Source organism: Centrocercus urophasianus, unplaced genomic scaffold (genome assembly GCF_019232065.1).
Source record: "Centrocercus urophasianus isolate 14NV4802_14NV808 unplaced genomic scaffold, USGS_Curo_1.0 seq_38, whole genome shotgun sequence".
Taxonomy (NCBI): Eukaryota; Metazoa; Chordata; class Aves; order Galliformes; family Phasianidae; genus Centrocercus; species Centrocercus urophasianus.
Window position 1 is genome coordinate 5,290,559 of NW_024884955.1, and position 18,803 is coordinate 5,309,361.

Sequence of the window (18,803 nt, forward strand, 5' to 3'; positions counted from 1 at the left end):
TTATCATTTTCTTTATAAAAGTAAGAAATCCACTCTCTCCTATTTGTAGATATGCACCATGTATTTCAGAGATGAGTACTTCACTGAGAAGACAAATATGAAAGCCTAATAAGAATGGAAACATTCCCAGCACTCAGGTGCTGCTGGCTGAGAGCGAGGCAGATGCTATACATGACCACCACAGCCCTCTGCCAAAGGCAACTTTTTGGTGTAGTATCTTTGGAGCACGCATCTTTATAGCCACCTAAATCATGCCACACATCACACTCCCTCCTCAGGTGCATCAAGATGCTGACTGTTGGAAAATTATGGTCTCTCCTCTGGATGCATGGCTCTATTGCATATTAGCAAAGAATACTGTAATGTAATGTAAAATGGCTTAGGAATTTTGGTGCATATTTCCTCGTAAATTCTCCACCAAAATGAAGATCTGATTTCTAGCCAGTGCTGTGGTGAAGTGAGAGAAGCAATTCAGATAGAACCTGAGACAGTATTTGATATTGGGCCCAAGCTTATCCATTTACTCATTGAGTTTTAACAGTGCCTAAAGATTACGGCAAGTCAGAAAGAGCACAGAATGGCTAAAGCAGGCAATCAAGCACAATTTTTGTAAGGTTCTAAACAAAGATACAAGAAGAGCAAAATGTAGTTCACAGGAATTCCCCAGGGTGAGTAAACAACTGGGGAAAATCCCAGAAGGCAGATTTTGGCCCAAAATGGTAAAAGTGTTCCAACTTCCTATGCAGGTATGAGCACAGCTGGAGCACAAGGTGTGCGCTCCTGTGGCAGACACTAAGGCCTGAGACACAGAACTCCTTGGCTGAGGGAGGATGACAAAAAGGCTTTCTTAGAAAACAACAACAAAAAAAACCACCAGAAAACCTTCAGACTTGTGCACCAGTTCCCAGCTTGTTCTTGTCCTATTCTTGTTAGCACAAGCCTAACCACAGGTAAACCTCGCTGTAGCCAAACCTCCCTATCTGCATGAGCAGGAAGAAATCCTCTGCTTCCAAAGTGCTCGCATGCTTCCTCTGTGGCACACCTTTTCCCAAGAAAGGTGAAGATTAATCCTGGCCACAGTCACAGGCAGGAGTGGTTATTCCTGTACTGCAGAAAAGGGTTAAGGCATGGCAGGGGACCTCCTTCTGCTTTCATTGACTGGGCAGAAGCAGCAGATGAAGGGAGGAGTTTGAGTCTGCGTGCTCAACGGCAAGAGGAAGCTGGATGTCCATTTGGGAGACAGTTCATGGAGGTGATATGTGGGTGTGTATGATAGGAGCCTGATTGTGCTTGGTGCTGTAAGGGTTAACACTGGGTGCCAATAGAGGACACTGACCCCTGGCACCTCCTCCTGCTGCTCCCCAGCAGAGCAGAGCCAAGCACACACGAGGAAGGGGCCAGTGCTCCACGCTGGCTCTCAGGAGGCATCACGAGGTGGCAGGCACCATCCCATAGGCTTCATACAGCGTATTAAGAAGCTCCTGCTTTTCTTTCTCAGGTAAGAAGCTGGACTGAGCTGCATTGATGTTCTGGGAAGGCAGATGGAGAACAGAAGGGAGATGTTAAGACACACCAGAGATGTGGTTGTACATATCCTAATATCTCCAACCAGGCTGAGGGAAGGTGAAGCTTCTACTCCAAGATGCATTTCCACAGACTCATTTCCCAGGGCAGCTGCTCTGTCTCTCCCACTAGCAGCAATCCCAAGAGGAATGCAGCAGGCACAAGGAGGGGGTCCTTAAATACTCTGGAGTTTGTAGGAACAGGTCTAAAGAGCATATCCTACACTACGGCTTCTCTTTGTGCCAGCCCAGCTGGTGGTGGCAGCTTGATGCATGCTGTGTGACAGCCTGGCTGCACAATGTCACCTGCTGGCCGGCCTCATGCAGGGATGTTTCTTTTGTTTGGCTTCTGCAAGGGCAGGAAAGGACAGCTGGCATCCAGGGACCCCAGCTCCGAGCTGCCCTTCAGTGCACCCTGGATTTCCTGCTTCCAAGCAAATATCCTTGCAGACAGGAGGTGGGAGTCATGAGCATAGCTCCCTTTGATATGCAGATAAGCCAGACTCCCAACACCTACCTGTCTTTCTACCTCGGGGAAGTAATTGGAAAAAAATCAATGAAAAAAACAGTTTTCTGGTTATAAGACACAAGTGACCGCACTCCAAACCAGGAGTCATTTTGTTTTCTGTTTAGTTTGCAAGTGCAAAAACTGCAAGCACTTTTGCAGATGCTGAATCTTAGTAACTTTTAGGGCAGGCTTTGAAATAACCTCCCTACAATTCCAAACTGATGTAAAAAAGCAAAAGGTCCCTTCCTTCCTACTGCTCAGATCTGCTTGGCAGACCTTCCTGGACTATTGCCACCAAACACAGCACAAGGCATCATCCATGTGATGCCTGCAGCTTCCATGCTGCATGAAGCCCTGCAGGATTTTCCATAGAAAACTCTTGGTTTATGAAGAAAAAAAAAGCTGATGTCTCTGGGCTTCACCAGGACTCCTGCAGAGCATCAGTCGAGGTCAACTCACCACTCTCTTGAAATCCTCCTCAGTGAAGTCCATGTACTCCTTCATTATGCTATAATCCTTGTCAATGGTGGAATTGAAGATGAGGGGGTCATCGGTGTTGATAGAATAATTAGCTTGATCCTTCTTAAACCTGTAAGGGAATCGGTTCAGAACAGCAGGAAGAGCCTTGCTGCAGTGCAGCACTCGAAGCAGTCACAACTGGGTGGGGACTTTAAGATTACGCATTATTTGTAAGCCTTACTGTACTACTGGGTGTTTCCTGAAGTCCGGAAGACATGCTCCAGTCAGATAGCTGGACCAGGGGCAGACCTGGTTGTGGGAGTTCAAGACAATAGAACAGGATCAGCCATGCAGACCTGAACCACAACTGCGCGGGCAGATAGCTGTGTGCAGGCAAAGCAGCGCAGGGCCTTGCCCAGGCACTCCCACCTCCCACTCTGCAGCGCCGAGGCCTCACCTCAAAGTGCATTCTGGTTCTCAGCAGCTCCCTGTACAGCTCGGGGTCCTCCAGCACGTGGTAGCCGTGGCCGATGCGCTCAGCCTTCAGGAGGTACACGGCCTGGGGAGCAGGGAGAGCAGCTGCAGCCCACGAGTACGGCAACGCTGGCATGGAAACCACTTGGGCTTCCTATGGGGCCAGCCATGGGGCTTCCACCCCGCACCCCTCCTACCTCCTTGATCATGGCAGCCGGCCCGGCTTCCCCAGCGTGGACGGTGCGATGGATGCCGCATCGCTCTGCTTCCTGCAAGGCGAGGGAGGCAACGCTTGGGTCTGACCCTGAGGGAAGGTCCCATGTGCACAGCCCCGAGGCTGGTAACCACAGGCTCACAGAATGTCAGTGGTAACACCACCAGCAGCAGGATTTTCCATCCCATGGGCACTTAAAGCTTCGGGGCAGGGGCAGGCAGTGATGGCAGCCCAGCTGTTTCACTGAGCTCCAGCCCCCCATCTGCTGAGAACCACTGGGATATAAACATGGGAACAGTGCCACTGTTAAACAAAATATTTTTAACAGCTGCAATTAATTTTTAAGCTCTCCCAGTTGTTTGTGGTCTGAATAAAGTGCTGCATGTCCCTCAGCCAGGAATAACCCTGTGGGTGTTTTCTTATCGTTGTTTTAAAGAAGCTTATTCCACAAACCTCGTAAGCCTTCTTATGATCAGAAGAAGCCTTCAGCATCTCATCCCCAGCCAGGTCTATGGCCACCACGGAGTTGTTTTGATACTTCTTGCACAGCTCTACCACCTCTGGAGACCAACCTGGACAAGACAGTACCAGTATTCAGGAGAAAGTTCTTGTATGAATCGCACCTTGAGCGTTTTCTAACCATGGGACATGTGGTGTCATGGGATAGTTCAGGTTGGGCTGCACCTCTGCACAGCAGCAATCCTGCCCCGCTGCACAGCGTCACCAGCTCCTCCAGATATGATGATGGAAAGCAGCTGCAAAGCCTCCTGGCAAACCAACCTTTGGCAGTTTTATCTTTTTGGTATCAGTGGGAAACAGCAACAAATGGCCAACATGTCCTCGAGAGTTATCTCTGACCAAGACACAGTATACTCTCTTGAAAAGGAAATTCATCTATTAGCTGATACTGCACCTACCCTTAATGAGAGGGACAAGAAACAAGAGATAAACTCCAGTGTTAATTATTAACAGGCACCTGCTGTGCACCTACAGCCCTGAAGTCATATCAACACATAAGAAAATTGGTGCAAATTCATCATCTTTTATCACTGCTTTCAAAGTCATCAGGTTTGAGCCGTTATTTTATTAACAACTTCAGTATGCACTATCTCTAGCTGACGTTTCTGCCTCTCCCAGCAATTCCTAAGTCCCAAGGTGGCTTCAAAGGGAAAACATTGTGCCCTGACACCACCTTTTCAGGTAGCACATGCATTAAAATGCAGACTCAGCTGTTTCCAAGAGGAACTCTTGCTGCTATGCAAACACATGATGCACGTGCTGCCCTCACCCTGCAGTACTGCAGCTGCAGACACCTTGCACACAGCTTACAGCTTCCCGTTTCAGCAGCCTTTCTTCCTAGAAATCAGAAGCCCAACGGTCTCAGTTTCAAATTTTTGCTTTGGGTTCATTGAGCAAAGAGAAAAAAGCCACCCTCACATCTTCCCTTTTCCAGGAATTTAATTTTCCATATTTTCAGGCACAAATTAGCCATATTTTTGTTAGCAAAAATGTTCATCCTATTAAACCTGATGAAAAATGTAGTAAGGATCTGAAGACATTCACAGCAAAGTTTCAGTGTCAGACAGCTATGGCCATGCAACTTGCTCCAGCTGCACTTCTCCCATGGTGAAGATGTTCGTGGAACTCAGCAGCCCAACAAAACTCTGCTACTGAATAAGGTTACAACTGCCAATTTTGGGAAAAACCCTCGGTATTTGGAGCTTAAGTCTGTTCTACGTGTCGTTCCATTTAAAACCAGCAGCAAGTTAGCGGCCAGCAGGTCCTGTTGTTGGCTTTGGCCGTGCTGCCCTAGAGAGCTCTGGTTCTTAGGCAGGGAGCAGGGTACAGGAATCACAGCTCCCCCAGGAGACTTCAGCTAGGTCTCCCGATCTGCTCCATTTTCACAATCAGCAGAGCCTTTATAGGAGCAGAGGGCCCTGACAGAGGAAAAACAGCTCATTCTCAGCACGTGTAGTCCCACATCACACCTAGGGCCACATTTCTGCAGGGACCTGAACCCAGGGGATGTGTGCCGCGCCACGCGTCAGGGGAGGGGAGCAGAGCAGCGGGTGAGCTGCAATACATTACTTGGCATATGGCGCATGCAGCATAGAATAGACCTGGCTTTGATGCGGAAATCCCTTTCTCCATCCTGCAGTCCCTGATTTACGAGGTTAACAACTTCCTCCGGAGTGAGGTCTCCCCTGTGGGGAAGAAGAGATGGTGAGAGGCTGGGGAGTGCTGCGGGTGGGCAGGAGCTGCAGAGACCCACAGTGAGCAGAGCAAGGCCTCCCAGATCCTGCTCGTAGCAACATCCAACAGCACAAAACAGATCCCCCAAGCAAACAAGCACTTTTACACCCACACCACATCCGCATTTACAAGATGTCAGGCACAAAACCATAGAGACATCTAATACAATTTAGCAAAGTGACAAGGAACAGGATTGCCAATCCCACTAGGGCACTTTTGCAGCACTAGGTGCCTTAATACCCCAGTACAACAGGCCTGCGGGGTCCCTCCTACCCAGCTGAGCTGTATTTTGGCCAGTGATCTGTACAAGGGTAAAGCCAGACTTCAGTCAGCACCTTTTTTGTCCCAGAAAAAGCCACTGCAACATGTTCTGCAAGGGGCCACCAAGCCCTGATTTCTTTAGACGTATTAGAGCACATGTGACACTGAAACAAGGGACCAGGAGATCACCAGCCCTCGCAATGCTGCCTCTCCCAGCTCCAATTTACACTTTGCAAGCAGGCAGCCCCTTCATGAGCCCTGCTTCCCCTCACATGGAGAACAGCTTCAGCCAAAAGCTCAAGCACAGCTGCTTCACACATGCAGAACTAAGTGCCTGCAGCAAGGCACACTCAAGCACGACAGCACGCCGAGGTATGAAAAGAGGAAAAACACCATGAATGGTGCTAGGAGGAGTGCCAGAGCCGGTTGCACTGGAGGAACGGGAGGACTCGGGTGACAGATGCACTGCCCAACCTGCATGGATGCTGGCTCCTTGGTGCTGGGAGCTGAGCTGTGCCAGCCAGGGAGCACAGTGGGAGCATTTACAATTAAAAATGCAATTACATTAAAAGTCATGATGAAATCTTACTAATTAACTTGCTGCAGCAGGTTCTGAAAAAAAAATAATCATTAGTCTTCGCATCCCCCTGAGTTGCAACACTCTGCCTAAGGAGAAAGGAGCATGGGGTAGCTAAGGTGAGCTGTCTGCAACCAAACACTCCTGTCTGGGCTCCAGCCCCGTGGGATGGGATGGGATGGGATGGGATGGGATGGGATGGGATGGGATGGGATGGGATGGGATAGAGGAGCCACTCACTCGGCCTGTCCCCAGGGGATGGGCTCCACGCGGCAGTTGGCCAGCAGGTGAGGGCTGTACCGCACCTCCACATAGATGACACCTTCCTTCGCCTTCGTCTCCACCAGCTCATATGCGATCCTCCGCACTGCCTCGCGGTCCCCCCTGCAGGGACAGCAATGGGATCCATCACCCCTACCACCACGAGGGAGCCCAGAGGGATCCCACCAAAGTGGGTACTCACGCAATGGCGGGCATGTAGTGTTTAAATTTCTCTAGAAATAGTTTAAGCGATAGCGGTGCTGCGTAGCTGACGTGCTTCATGAGGTCATCAACGGTGCTGCCGGGGAGAGGAACCCCTCTTTTCCTGGAAATGAAGCCACATTTTACTGATGGGGAGAGTTATCACATTTTCAATCAGCCTATTCTGTACAGCAAGCACGTCTCGAGCTGGCAGAGCCGGCCGCTGTTTCTTCCCAGAAGAGATACGGCACACACTGTCCTTCCAGAGCAGATGTGGCCCTAGACCTCTGAAGGGAGCATGGCAACCCAAGGCATGAGAAAACAAAGGCGCTTGGAGTTACAAGCCCACAGCAATCCTCTGGAAGCAGAGCCAGGGCACAGCGCAGGCTTCCGTGTCAGCTCAACTGAAGGAGCTTGGGATTATTTTTTGGCACCTCCCAGTTCCAGAAGCAGAATTACCAAACTTCCTTAGAAAAGTCATTTCTCACAGAGACTCCAGAGCCTGAGCAATCAGGGAGGATCACAAGGCTTGGGACCACACCAAACACACAGGCTCTGCTGTGAGTGAGCGCATTCCTCAGCCCCATATTACAGCACCCATAGGACACCCCACGCAGGAGCACGGGGTGGCGCCGGCAGCTCTCACCCCCCAGCTCCCCTAAGCAGACGAGGTGCCCATGCCTGTCCTCCTCCAGCACCACACAGGGACAGGTCCCCAGGTGCCAGCACACCAAGAGCCGGGGACACCGCACGCCTCCAGGCAGGCTTCCCCATCCACGCACTGTCACCTACCCACAAATGCCAGCCTAAGTCAAGAATAATAACCAGACATTTGTATTTAATCCTCTTTCCTTCCCAGCACTGTCAGGATGAATTACAGCCGACTGACAGACGTTTCTCTGCTAATAGAGACAAGGCAGCGGTGACAGCTCTAGCGGCCCACTGCCAGCAGCCACCCCACAGGAAAGCAGCCCCACCGGCACTGCTGCAGGGCCGAGCACACGCTGCTCACTTCCCCACTGAGGCAGGCAGGAAATCAGCCCCACGCTCAGCCTTCAGATGCAGTCGACACAGATTAAGTTGCTGGCACTCAGCAGGGACGGGACGCTCATCGCCGCCAAGGCATCGGCTTTCCTCCCCGCAGTGCCCTTTCCACACTGCTGGCAGCTCTGGCTCAGCTCTTCCCTGCCTGCCCTGGGAGTTCTCCCTGCACAGCCCTGAGCAAAGCTGCCCCACTCCAGCGATGGCACCTGGGGACGCTCCGTAGCACAAGGCTGCTGGCGCCAGCCCTCTGGCTTTGGAACCGATGTTAAGCCAAATTTCTGAAAAACTACTTCCTCCCCAAATTAATGGAGCTGTGCTTTAAGAGCTGCTTCCTGAAATCTTTCAGCTTGCCACATCCTTAATCTGTGATTATCTGCTCATGTTTGTTCACGTTGTCAGCGATCATAGCTGGAGGAACTCTTCAGTTCCTTCTGCCTACAGCTGCAGAGCCAGGTCCTCACCCCAATTATTCAAAGCCCACCAGCTTCCCAAAGCCAAGCCATCACCTGGAGCCTTCCTCCCCCAGATACTCACTTGCCAAAGTGTAAGATTGTTTCTGGCCGAATGGCTCCATCCAGATGGATGTGAAGCTCTACCTGCAGTAACACAAAGAGACATCAGGGAGCTACTCCTGGAGCTGCAGCAAGGCCTTAAGATGGGCATGCAGTGCTAACACGGGTATGAATGCTGCTGATACAGGGACCAAGTCACAAGAACCAAATGCAAAACCATTTGAAGAACATCACTGTTAAGAAGTTCAGTTTTGATAGCCAAAGTATTGTCCAAGTATTTTCTTATTCCTGATGCACATCCAGATTTAATAGATTTGGCACTCGTCAACGTTAGATTAAGCAACAGCAATTTAGAAACTTGTTGTGTTTTTCAGTAAGGTAAAGCATTTTTTCAGGAACTGCCTTATCCGTACTTAGCTTGTGTGGCTTGGAAGGTTGAAAAAACAACCCTCAAACAAGCATCAGTCAACTTGATACAAGAGTCATAACCTAAGAACTTGGGCTCTGCTTCCAAGAAACTGCTCCAGATACGATCTTAATTATTTGGCGTTACCAAAGCATGTAGGCTTTGTAAAGCTACACACGGAGTCCCAAAGCAGAAGGTGCTGCACAAAGAAGTACAAGAGCTGCCCCATAGCGCTCGCAAGCTGACTTCAAAATAAGATGATTCATTTAAACTCAAAAGAAATGGGACAGTAACTCAGGTCCCTGTGAGATCATGTTTTGGAAGAAGACTCACAGAGAAGGGAAAATGAGCTTTTCCAGTTAGGCAGCTCTAGCTTTGGAGGAACACGGTGAATGCAACTTGGAAGTTGAGCTGAGAAGGAAAATGTTAGCTGTAAAATTGTTCAGCTAGATCATGGTGTTTCTAGAACTGTTTGTTTTTAAGCAACAGAATAGCCATATAATAAATATTTGTGTACCAAAGGAAGACTCTGAAGCACAAAGCAGCTGTTGGGAAGGAGAGCCTCCAGACCAGCTTTGCTCACTCCAGGTCTTTCCATGTGGATAATGTGAGACACCACATATACTAAAACACCCAGGGAGAGACTGTCTCACCTATGCCAGCCAGGTGTGGGCCACAAACATCTGGTAAACATCTGCTTAACCAGTGGGGGTGATCCTGCACTGCAGCCAGCCAGGGGTCACAGCCCCACCAACAGAGATACGGCTGTTACCTCTCCTACCTGACATGAGCCCTACGGAGATGGAGATTTCCAAAGGGCACAATCTGATCTTTCCCCCTGCCCTGAGTTTCACAATGCTGTTTGCAAGGATTAATCCTGGAAAGCATCAGATAAAGGAATGCATGATGGACATGATCTGCATCACCAGATGTGGACAGCTGGCACGTTTTCCACTCCTGAGCTCTGAATGCAATTTCAACACCACGTGAGCTCCATTCTTTGAGGTTTTTAACAGCCCCCATGACCTCCTGGTAGAGTTGCAGCCTGGGACTTGCTCACCCTGACCCAGCAAGCTGAACCTACCCCACACACCCCTCAGATGCTCCCCGCCATCCCAACACCACACTTGCATTCAAGTGAAAGCACGCTCAGCACTGTGCATGCAATCCTCCTGCTGCTGATGCAGGCAGCTCAGACAGCAGCAGTGCTCCTCCGCAGCACCAGCATGAGGCTTCTCACACCATGCATCTCCGCTGCCTCCTTCACCAACCCTGCAGTTTCCAGGTCTGTAGGAGGCTGCAGAGCTCCACTGCAGCTCCTTTCTTCTGTGTTTGTTTTGGGCAAACAAAGCCTAAGGCTTTCCCAGATAGAAGTGGGTAACGTGACCTTGCTTTAAGTCAAGGAAAGTACCCAGATAAAGATGAAAGAGTTCGCGTGAGGTTGCAGGAGACGCTGCCCAAGCAAGCAGCAGCCCTGACACAGATCCACGTGTGTGGATCCCACCTCAGTGAATCCCAGCTTTGTTTGGAAGAACCTGGGCTTACTGACCAACCATGCTCAGCCCAGGACTACAGCAACTCAGTAACCCCCAAGTTTGGCAACAGAGTGACCCAAAGCCCGGACAAGCTCCAGGAACATGAGATGCCCCAATCCACGGGTGCCCTCAGAACAGAGGCTGTCAGAGCACTGTTTGCTGTTTCTATGCAAAAATAAGAAAAAATTAAATCAACAACAGCACATAATGTGCTAGAGCAGAGGGCAGCAAGATGGTTCAGCTTTAAGCTAAACAAAGAGAAGTGTTAAGGACTCTGGTTTGGCCTCTCCCTTTGAAAACACTGCAGTATTTTCTTTGAAACTTGGTGAGATTCGAAAATGAACTCCAATGCAAACTGCAAACAAATCTGTTCCAAATCTGATTATTTGCACTTTCGTGATGAGAGGAGGAAGAGGCTCACGAGTCACTCAGTGCTTTTGGCTGCAGACACACAACAGTGCCTAGCGGGCCGTGACAGATCTGCTGGCTGCTCTGCAGCATAAAGGCAACGTCCACACGAGTGCACTTGAGGGAGCTTACATCTGAGGTGCCCATCCTTTCCTTTTGATGACTGTTACTGATCCACCAAGCAGTCAGCAACAGGAGATCAGTGCTGGAGCTGCACAGCCCTGAGGCTACAGTAGAAGGACCACTAACATTACCTTTCCCATTTCTAGCAGACATTTATAGATTATCTAAGCACAAGTTGCAACGTTTTAAAACCTCAACAGTGACCACCCAGGGTTATTTATCAACACATTAAAAGGTGATAATCTGAGGCCCACTTCATTGATTTCAATAACTGCATAAGCACAGCCACAACTGGTCAAAGCATAAGGCAGAAAAATGTTGAGATCACCATTCCTCAGGAGATAAGGTGAATGCCAACCTCTGCAAAAAGAACAGGCCGTGCTTCCCTGCTTCCCCAGCACTGGATTTATGACAGCGTGCTGCCATGAGCTGAGCCACGCGTGTCACTGTGCGGCCACACAGCTCCTGTCAGGAGCACCAGCTGAGGCTGCTCAAGGGATGCAAGGCAGCAGGGATGCAGCCTTGCCCTCACACCCCATGAAACCCAGAGGTGCCGTTGGCAGACAGATCTGCCACCACCTTAAGATGTCGGTTTGAGTCTCTAAATGAGAAACGCAGTGGACTTAGACCCAGGTGACAGGCTGCAAGAAATACCCATGCTTCCCTTTCCATGCAAGCCTTTACTGCTCTTTATGGCCCACAGTAAGCAGGGGGCAAAGCTCAGCCCCACAGCGGCCAGCAGTCAGCACAGCCCAGAGAAGCACGTGGTCTGGCTCAAAGCTGCTCTGGGTGCCAGAAACGTCCCTAAAGCACAAAAGTGACAGTTCCCAATGGCATAGGGTCCTGAGGGATGAATAGAGGTGAGCAGGGCCCATTGACTGCCTTTAGACCTCACGTGAGCAGGTTGGCGGGGCTGAAAGAGACTGCCTGACTCATGAAATCCCACTGACAGCCACACAACAAAGCTGATTCGCGTGCACACACGGTGCAGGGCCTCTCTGCTCCCTCTCTTCTGCATCCCACTGCCTGTATGGAGCAAGCAGGGAGAAACACAACTGAAAGGAGAACTTAACTTGCTTCTTTCAGCCAAAACCGTGAAATCACTGGGGTTAGCTAATAGCTTTTGCCTTTAGTGGAGTTGATGAAGTGCCAACACCTCCTAGAACTGGAGCAGCCTTAACGAGGCTTTAGCCACTACCAGCTGTCAGCATTCCCGACAGCCCATGAGCAAGTTCCCTGCAGAGAAAGCACCCGGGAGGTGGTTACTGCTGAGCACACCTGCCTTATCCTCTTCCCTCTCACCTCCAACAGGTATGTTACTCAATGAGCCTATCTGCAATGCATTTACACGGCAAACAAGGAGAACAAAACAGCGGAGCAGCCTTCGATCCCAGTCACTAAGACACCATCTCACGTAAAAAGACATATTTCAGAGAGAAAAGAAGGAAATACAAGCAGAGCTCCTGCACAGGCCTCCCACCTCCCGGGCCGTACCCTCACCGGGCTGCCAGCACGTCTCTGCCCAGAGGAGCGGCTCTGCAGGGGAACGGCGGGGCAGCCGCAGGTCGTGCCTTGAGGTGCTCCGGGGCCGCCTGACCCCGCACGGCACAGCGCCCGTCTCCCAGCGCAACGCACGGCACACAAAGCCGGCGGACACGCGGCACAGCCCGGCTCGCAGCCCGGCACCGCCTCACCTTGGGCTCCCCGAAGACTCGCACTCCCCGCTCCATTCCGCTCCTGTAGCCCCAACCGTTCCTGCAGCCGCCGCTCGGCTCCACGCCGCTCCGCTCCGCTCCGCTCCGCTCCGCCCCGTCCCGCCCCGCCCCGCCGGCAGGGAGGGCGCAGCCGGGGGCTACTTCGTTACTTTTAGCCACGCTTCGCGCCTTGCCTCCTGCCTTCCCCTCCGCGAGGTGACGCACGTAGCACTCGAGGCACACGGAGGAGAAATCCACGCTCCCCCAGCCTCCAGCACCGTACGGTAGAATGGTTTGGGTCGGGAGGCCGAGCAGGCAGCCACCGCAGCACCCCTTGGCTGCAGCCACTGAGCTAACAGCGCACCTGCGAGGTGGCGCCGCTCCCTGCTGTGATGTGCCCTGGTACCGGTACAGGCATGGTGATGCAGGGTCTCCTAAATCGAGTGCCACGGATCCACTCTGCACCCCCCTCTCCACACCCTCAGGTGTCCCCAGACCTCAAGGGACCTCAAACAAAACCGTTGTATCAGTGTAAAACATCCCTATTGCCTGTATTGGAGTGTAAGCAGAGAGAGCACCTAGGGCTGCAGGTGTAAGCGCTACCACAAGTGGACGAAAACGGAGTTCTCTCTCACTGCCCAACTGTATTTGCACCAGGGTCAGTGCCTGGGGGAAGGCACAGAGCTCAGCGCTGCTCTGACTGCTTGCAACAGCCTGATCCAGCTGGAAGCCTGCAGACACAGCTGGGATGTACAAACTGGCAGCGGGGGGTGAAATGGCACTGTCTTGCTGAGCTCCCATGGGCAATTTCACCTCTGTACTACTGTTGTGGGTTTGTTTTTTTTTGTTTTGTTTTGTGTTTTTAAATATCTTGTGCGTTTGGAGCATCGCATGCTCAGAGGTCTGATTTCTGTTCCAAAAGCATCTGCAGCACAGATGGTCCCCAAGCAAAGCACAGTGTTCTCTCATGGCCTCCTGAAGGCACAACCTTGCTCACCGTCACCACAGCCTCTGCTGAGGTTAAGAGAAATCACAAGGCAGAAGAGGCCAGGAGAAAAGCTGCTAGCCAAGGTCAAGGAGGCGAACAGAGCTGAAGCACGGAGTGCTGCAGGAGGTGTGGGTTTCATCCCGCTGATTAATGCCTGCCTCTGCTGACTCAGCTATTTCCAGGAGAGCCACCAGCAGCTGCTGCCAGCAGCACCCGGCTGTGTGAGAGCCCTCCACACGAGGTGTGAGCTGAGTGACTGACCTCACCCTGACCCCCTCTATCCATCCTCACTGCTGCTCAGCCAGGCAAATCTGTATAGTTGATACGAAATAAACGTTTCCCTATTGATGTCCTCACAGCAGTTTCCCACCTGGGAAATGGGAGAGACACAGACAGGGACCTGGGAGATCCCCATCAATGACTGCTCAGGGCCTCAGACCTCATTGGCTCTGCCATACTGCAACACACACTGGTGCTGGGCTTAGATTTTCCAAAACAAAACCAAACCCTACATTTTCACACTTGCGTGAATAATACTGCATCACACTGCAGCCCATTGCAAGCAGCCAAAGGAGGAAAAGTGTGTAAATTGCATCAGTGAAGGACTAGCAATGCTGATTCAGGAAAACCCCTGCCCCAGGGTGAGCCCACCCCAGCCCCAATGCTGGAATCCCTTCTTTGTTTCCCAGTAGTGGCTCTGGGGTGCAGACGATGCTATCCTCGAGCAGGTTGCAGCTTCCCATAGCAGACACAGGGGACACCCGATGAATGCCCAGCTGAGAGACAGCAAGGCCAGCGCAGCACAGGGCACACAGTCATGTCCTGGGCTGCAGCCTCCTGCAGAGCTGCGTGGGCTGCTGCAAGCTCATCCCCTAATGGGATTAGGGACAGTAAAACCAAACCAGCTTGTACTGAGCATCAGGCCACCGAGGTACTGGGACCTGCTCCGGGCATCTGGAGCAGAAAGGCCACCCCAGGATGGCAGTAATGCAAAGAAAAGGTAGGGAAGCAGAGCCAGTGTTTTGTGGGGAGAAGAGCAGCAGTTTGGAAATGGCAGTGCTTCAACCATAGAAACGCCTACAGAACCCACCCCGTCGGCACTGAGCCCCTGGCAGAGAGCAGAGCCCCTTCCCACCCGCAGCTTTGGGATGATGAGAGGTCATCGTGCACCAGGGCCAGAAATCTCGGGTGGGTGCTGGGCTGCCTCCTCCACGTGGAGCAGAACCCAGAACGGTGGTGCCCGCACCAGGAGGAGCCCGATTCAGACACACGCCGCTCCCTTCCTGCCCCGACTGTCACAAGAGAAGCGGGACGCGGCCAGGAGCGCGCACGCAGCACAGCCCGCAGCACAGCCCTGCTCGGGCCGGAAGGGACCCGCACGTGTCGCTCCGAGCTGCCCTCCCAGCCCCGGTAAGTGGATTGCAGCGCTCGGCCGGACGCTGCACCGGGCTGCGAGAGAGCAGAATTAACCCGAGCACAGCTCCTCTCGGCAAGGCTGCAAGGTCAGCGCCGCGCATCTCCACCCTCACTGCAACAGCCAAAAAAGTGAAAAAGGAGAAAAAAAAACCGCTCTTGCTGAATGCAACCTTCCCAGAGCCGCTTTGCCTGGGACTGAGCGGAGCACTGCGGCCGAACATTGCCCTCTTCCGACGCTCCTCAGTACCGCAGCTCAGCGGGACGCAGTCCCAGCACGGAGCCCTGACCCGCAGGCTGCCGCTGCCCTTCCAACCCCTCCCCAGGTGCCCAGGGAGAGCCTTCTGGGGGCTGACCCCCCCTCACACACACACCTGGGTCAGCTTTTGTGCGGGCTGTAACTGACCTCTCAGTCCTACATCGCAGCGTTATTTGGGACAGGGCGCTGCCTCAGGGGTCCTGCAGCACAGAAGAGGTGAGCACCATTGTACCTGAACCACATCGGGGGCAGTGCTGCCTTATCCCCTTAGCACACGCTCCGACCCAGCCCTCTGCCTTAGGCACTGGTAATGCCAGAGCTGAAGGGACTCCCAGTTCCTCCCAGCACACCTATACCTAATCTCAGTTCACACAGCTGCCTCCATGCCCCAACCCAGAGATGGCAGCTGGATTCAAGCAAGATCATAAGGCTGTACTGCTGCTCTTTGCACCAGGAGCTCAGCCTGCAGGGCTATAGTGAGGGGCAAGATGGTACCACACCTGGAAGGCAGCAGACAGGGTCTGGCTCAAGGTCCCCCTGGCCAGGTACAGCCTAGCTGGAGTCTTGCACTCCCTAATGCAGCCCAAAAGGTGCCTGAGCATCTGGGCTGTACTTAAATAGAGCTCCTGGGCCAGGTGTGTGGGCAGGTAATTAGTTCTTTCTGGAATTAGTAATAATTCCAGCCATTCCCCAGGTGGGGCTGGTAATTAGTGTCCTCTGAACTCTCACACTTGTAGTACTGCATCCTTCTGAGCAAACCTGGGGTTGCACAGATTCCTCCACCATCCTGATGCTGTCAGCCCCAGAAGCCAGCTGGGTTGGGTGTCCATGGGGCTGGGGGTCCCCAGCCAATGTGCTCTGCTGTGCCAGGAGCTTCCCCAGAGAACGATGGAGATGTGGAGATCATCTCTTCTACTCTAGGGACTATTGCACAGTGAAGGAGAAATAGCAGGAATGAAGAGAAAGGCAGAAGGGTGGAGGGGAGAAGCAGTAGTGAAGCAGCCAGGTGTTCCCATCACCCCATAGCCACATCACGATGTGGACAATACTGGGGGGCACTGGGGGCTGCCTGGCCGCTGCCCCACACAGACAGGCACGGCCTCCTGCTGCAGCAAGGAATGTCTGAGAGAAACCAATCCTTGCTGTGCGGAGCTGGAAACTGCTGGAGACGCTTTAATCCGCCTAATCCAAGGCTCTGGCCCAATTAATATTCTATAGGATCTCCTGGAGCTCTTGTTTTGTTCTGTTCTTGGCTCGAAGGGCTGCCCAAGAAATTGAAAACAGATTATTGGGAAGAAAACAGCTTCAATTTGTAGACAGCTGTCTCTACCAAAGCTGGCTTCGATTCCAGCCATTCCCCGGGCGTGATGCATGCCTGTCTAGAAGAAGTTTCTCCCCAGTGGCAGCAGAAGGGCTTTTCTTAGGAGAAAAGATGAAGCAAGCAAGCAAGATGAATGGGGGGCAAGCTGCGTCCCCGCGTGTCCCGGCTCCGAACCCGCCGGCACCGCGCCGCGTCCCCGGCCCGGCGCCGCCGCCAGGGGGAGGCAGAGGCCGCGCGGTGCGGGGTCATCGCTGCGATCTGAGGGGTGCCGGGTCGGGCTGCGGCCGTGCGGAGGTTGGGGCTGGGGGCTCCTCCAGAAGGTAGCACCGCTGGGGGGTTTAGGTCGGCGGGACGGGATCCTGTTCCTCCGCGAGTTCGGGGCTTGAGCAGACCGCAGAAGTATGGCCAGAGCCCTCTGTGAGACCCCAGGAAAGCATCTGCTGGGGGAAGGGTGCTTGGGGAAACTGCTTGGTGGGGGACAGCTGGCAAAACCACGTTGTGTCAGGTTAAAGTGTGGGTCTGCGGGAGAACTGGCTCTGTGACACAAAAGTGGCCCAGACTGTGACTCATAATAGCCCAGTGGTATTTTAAACACCGTATTGCTGACTCAGAGCTCTGGGAAGAACAACAAGGGCTGTCACTGCATGGCAATGCCAGCCTTTGCAGCATGGCAGTTTCAGGGTCTGCCATATGGTGATGTCTGCTTCTGCTGTATGGTGATGTTGACCTCTGCTTTATGGCAATGCCAACCTCTGCCAGAACAGTGCCAACAATGCTCCCACCCACTGCTCATCTGCCTCACGCCAACCCCAACGGCATTTGGGAACGGAGTGAGGAGGGCAGAGGAATGCACACAGGGCTGACACAGTCCTTCATCCCCCGCTCCCGGCTGCGGTGCATTCCAGGCAGCCCTCCTACAACACCACACTTTCTTCACCACAGTCCATCCCTGCACATGCTCACTTATCCTCTGCCAGGCCTCTCCCAAGGCACCTGGAGCAGCACCTGCCATAAATCAGGCAGAGCTCCCGCCAGGACACGCACACCTCGCTCTGCCATGCTGAAAAATGAGCACACAGCTTCTCATCTCAGCACCTGCAGCAGCAGGAGCCTGCTCCCATGGCGGTTCCTTGAGCTCAGGGTGTCCCAGCGCAGCCCAAGCGAGCTCAGACCCATTGGGCTGTGTGCATTTGGTGGTGCTGAACGTGGCCGCCTGCTTTGGCTTTGCATGCTGCTGAGATTGTCTCTGCTGGGTTTATTTTCACACAGCTCTTCAGAACGCAGAAAGTGAGAGCTCAAAGCAAACAGGAAAAAGGCAGGTTCTCTGGGCGGCTATTTTTAACCACTGCAAACAGCATCAGTGTCATTATATTTAGAAAAAAAATGCAGAGCGTTTCCTGCCTCCCCTCTCAATACCTTCAGCTATTTCCTTGCAGATGTTGCCAGGAGCAGCACGCAGACGGGCCGTGCTCCGGGATGGGAGGGCTGTAGCTGGGGAATGCGGCTCAGAGCAGGTGCCCCTGGCTCTTGAGGATGAGCGGGCAGTGAGGGCTTGGCCACGTCCAAGTGCCACCTCAAAGGTGCCCCAAGGGTGAGCACGATGACAACGCAGCATCACTGTCACCTCCTCCTGCCACGGGATGGGGACTGCAGGTGACACCAGGAGGTCTCAGCTCTGGGTGGGCGCAGGCAGGTGGCTCAGGACCTGCACTTGCCGCTCAGAGAGCTTCCCCTTGGCTTTGGCTGTGCTGGGCTCCTCGCCTTGCGCTCAAGGGCTGCGGTCGGTGAAGCGTTTGTGTTTCATTCCCAGCATTTGTGTTTCACTCTGGGTGGCAGCAGCGTGGCAGACCGCAGCTCAGCAGGGCCACGTGCAGCATCGCTGGGAAACAGGCTCTCCTAACCTCAACCACACTGTGCTGGTTGTGCTTTGCAGCAAAACCCCAGCACGGGGAGAACGGGATTTCTCCATGTGGATAGGGAAGCTCTGTGCCCAAGGGAGGTGACAGAGAAACTGTTGGAAATGTGGTACAGATGGCACAAACTGCAGCCAAAATCAGCTTAAACAGCCTGCAGCCAGGTGGTGGGTGATGGCAAGAGTACACAACACTGCTCTCAGTGGTATCCGTGGGAGATGTCCCACTCTGGGCTCAGCAAAAGCAGCTGTGTGCCCCTGCTGTGTTGGACTGTGCTCCTTTTTGGGCTCTGGCTCCCAACAACTGCCATCTGAGATGCTTCTGTGGGGCTCTGGTTGCTTGAAACAGAAGCAGAAGCCCTGGCCAGAAGCAGGCTGCACAGAGCTGTGGGTCTGGCTGCTGTCACCGACCCTGCAT

General features: G+C 53.0%; 1 protein-coding gene across 2 annotated transcripts; it reads right to left on the bottom strand.

Moving 5' to 3' along the window:
* Positions 1-493: 493 nt before the first annotated feature.
* ADA (adenosine deaminase) lies at positions 494-12,589 on the bottom strand. Of its 2 annotated transcripts, XM_042832284.1 has the most exons (11): positions 12,493-12,589; positions 8,349-8,410; positions 6,772-6,894; positions 6,549-6,692; positions 5,306-5,421; positions 3,671-3,789; positions 3,201-3,272; positions 2,987-3,088; positions 2,771-2,838; positions 2,530-2,659; positions 494-1,529 (listed from the first exon to the last, which is right to left on the bottom strand). In XM_042832284.1, exons 1-11 carry the CDS (start codon positions 12,526-12,528, stop codon positions 1,428-1,430), a joined length of 1,074 nt encoding a protein of 357 aa, XP_042688218.1. In that variant the 5' UTR covers positions 12,529-12,589; the 3' UTR covers positions 494-1,427. The 2 variants fall into 2 exon arrangements, with proteins under 2 accessions (XP_042688218.1, XP_042688219.1); XM_042832285.1 differs by lacking the exons at positions 5,306-5,421; positions 6,772-6,894; positions 8,349-8,410; positions 12,493-12,589 and having other exon boundaries at positions 6,549-6,621.
* Between the last annotated feature and the right edge of the window lie 6,214 nt (positions 12,590-18,803).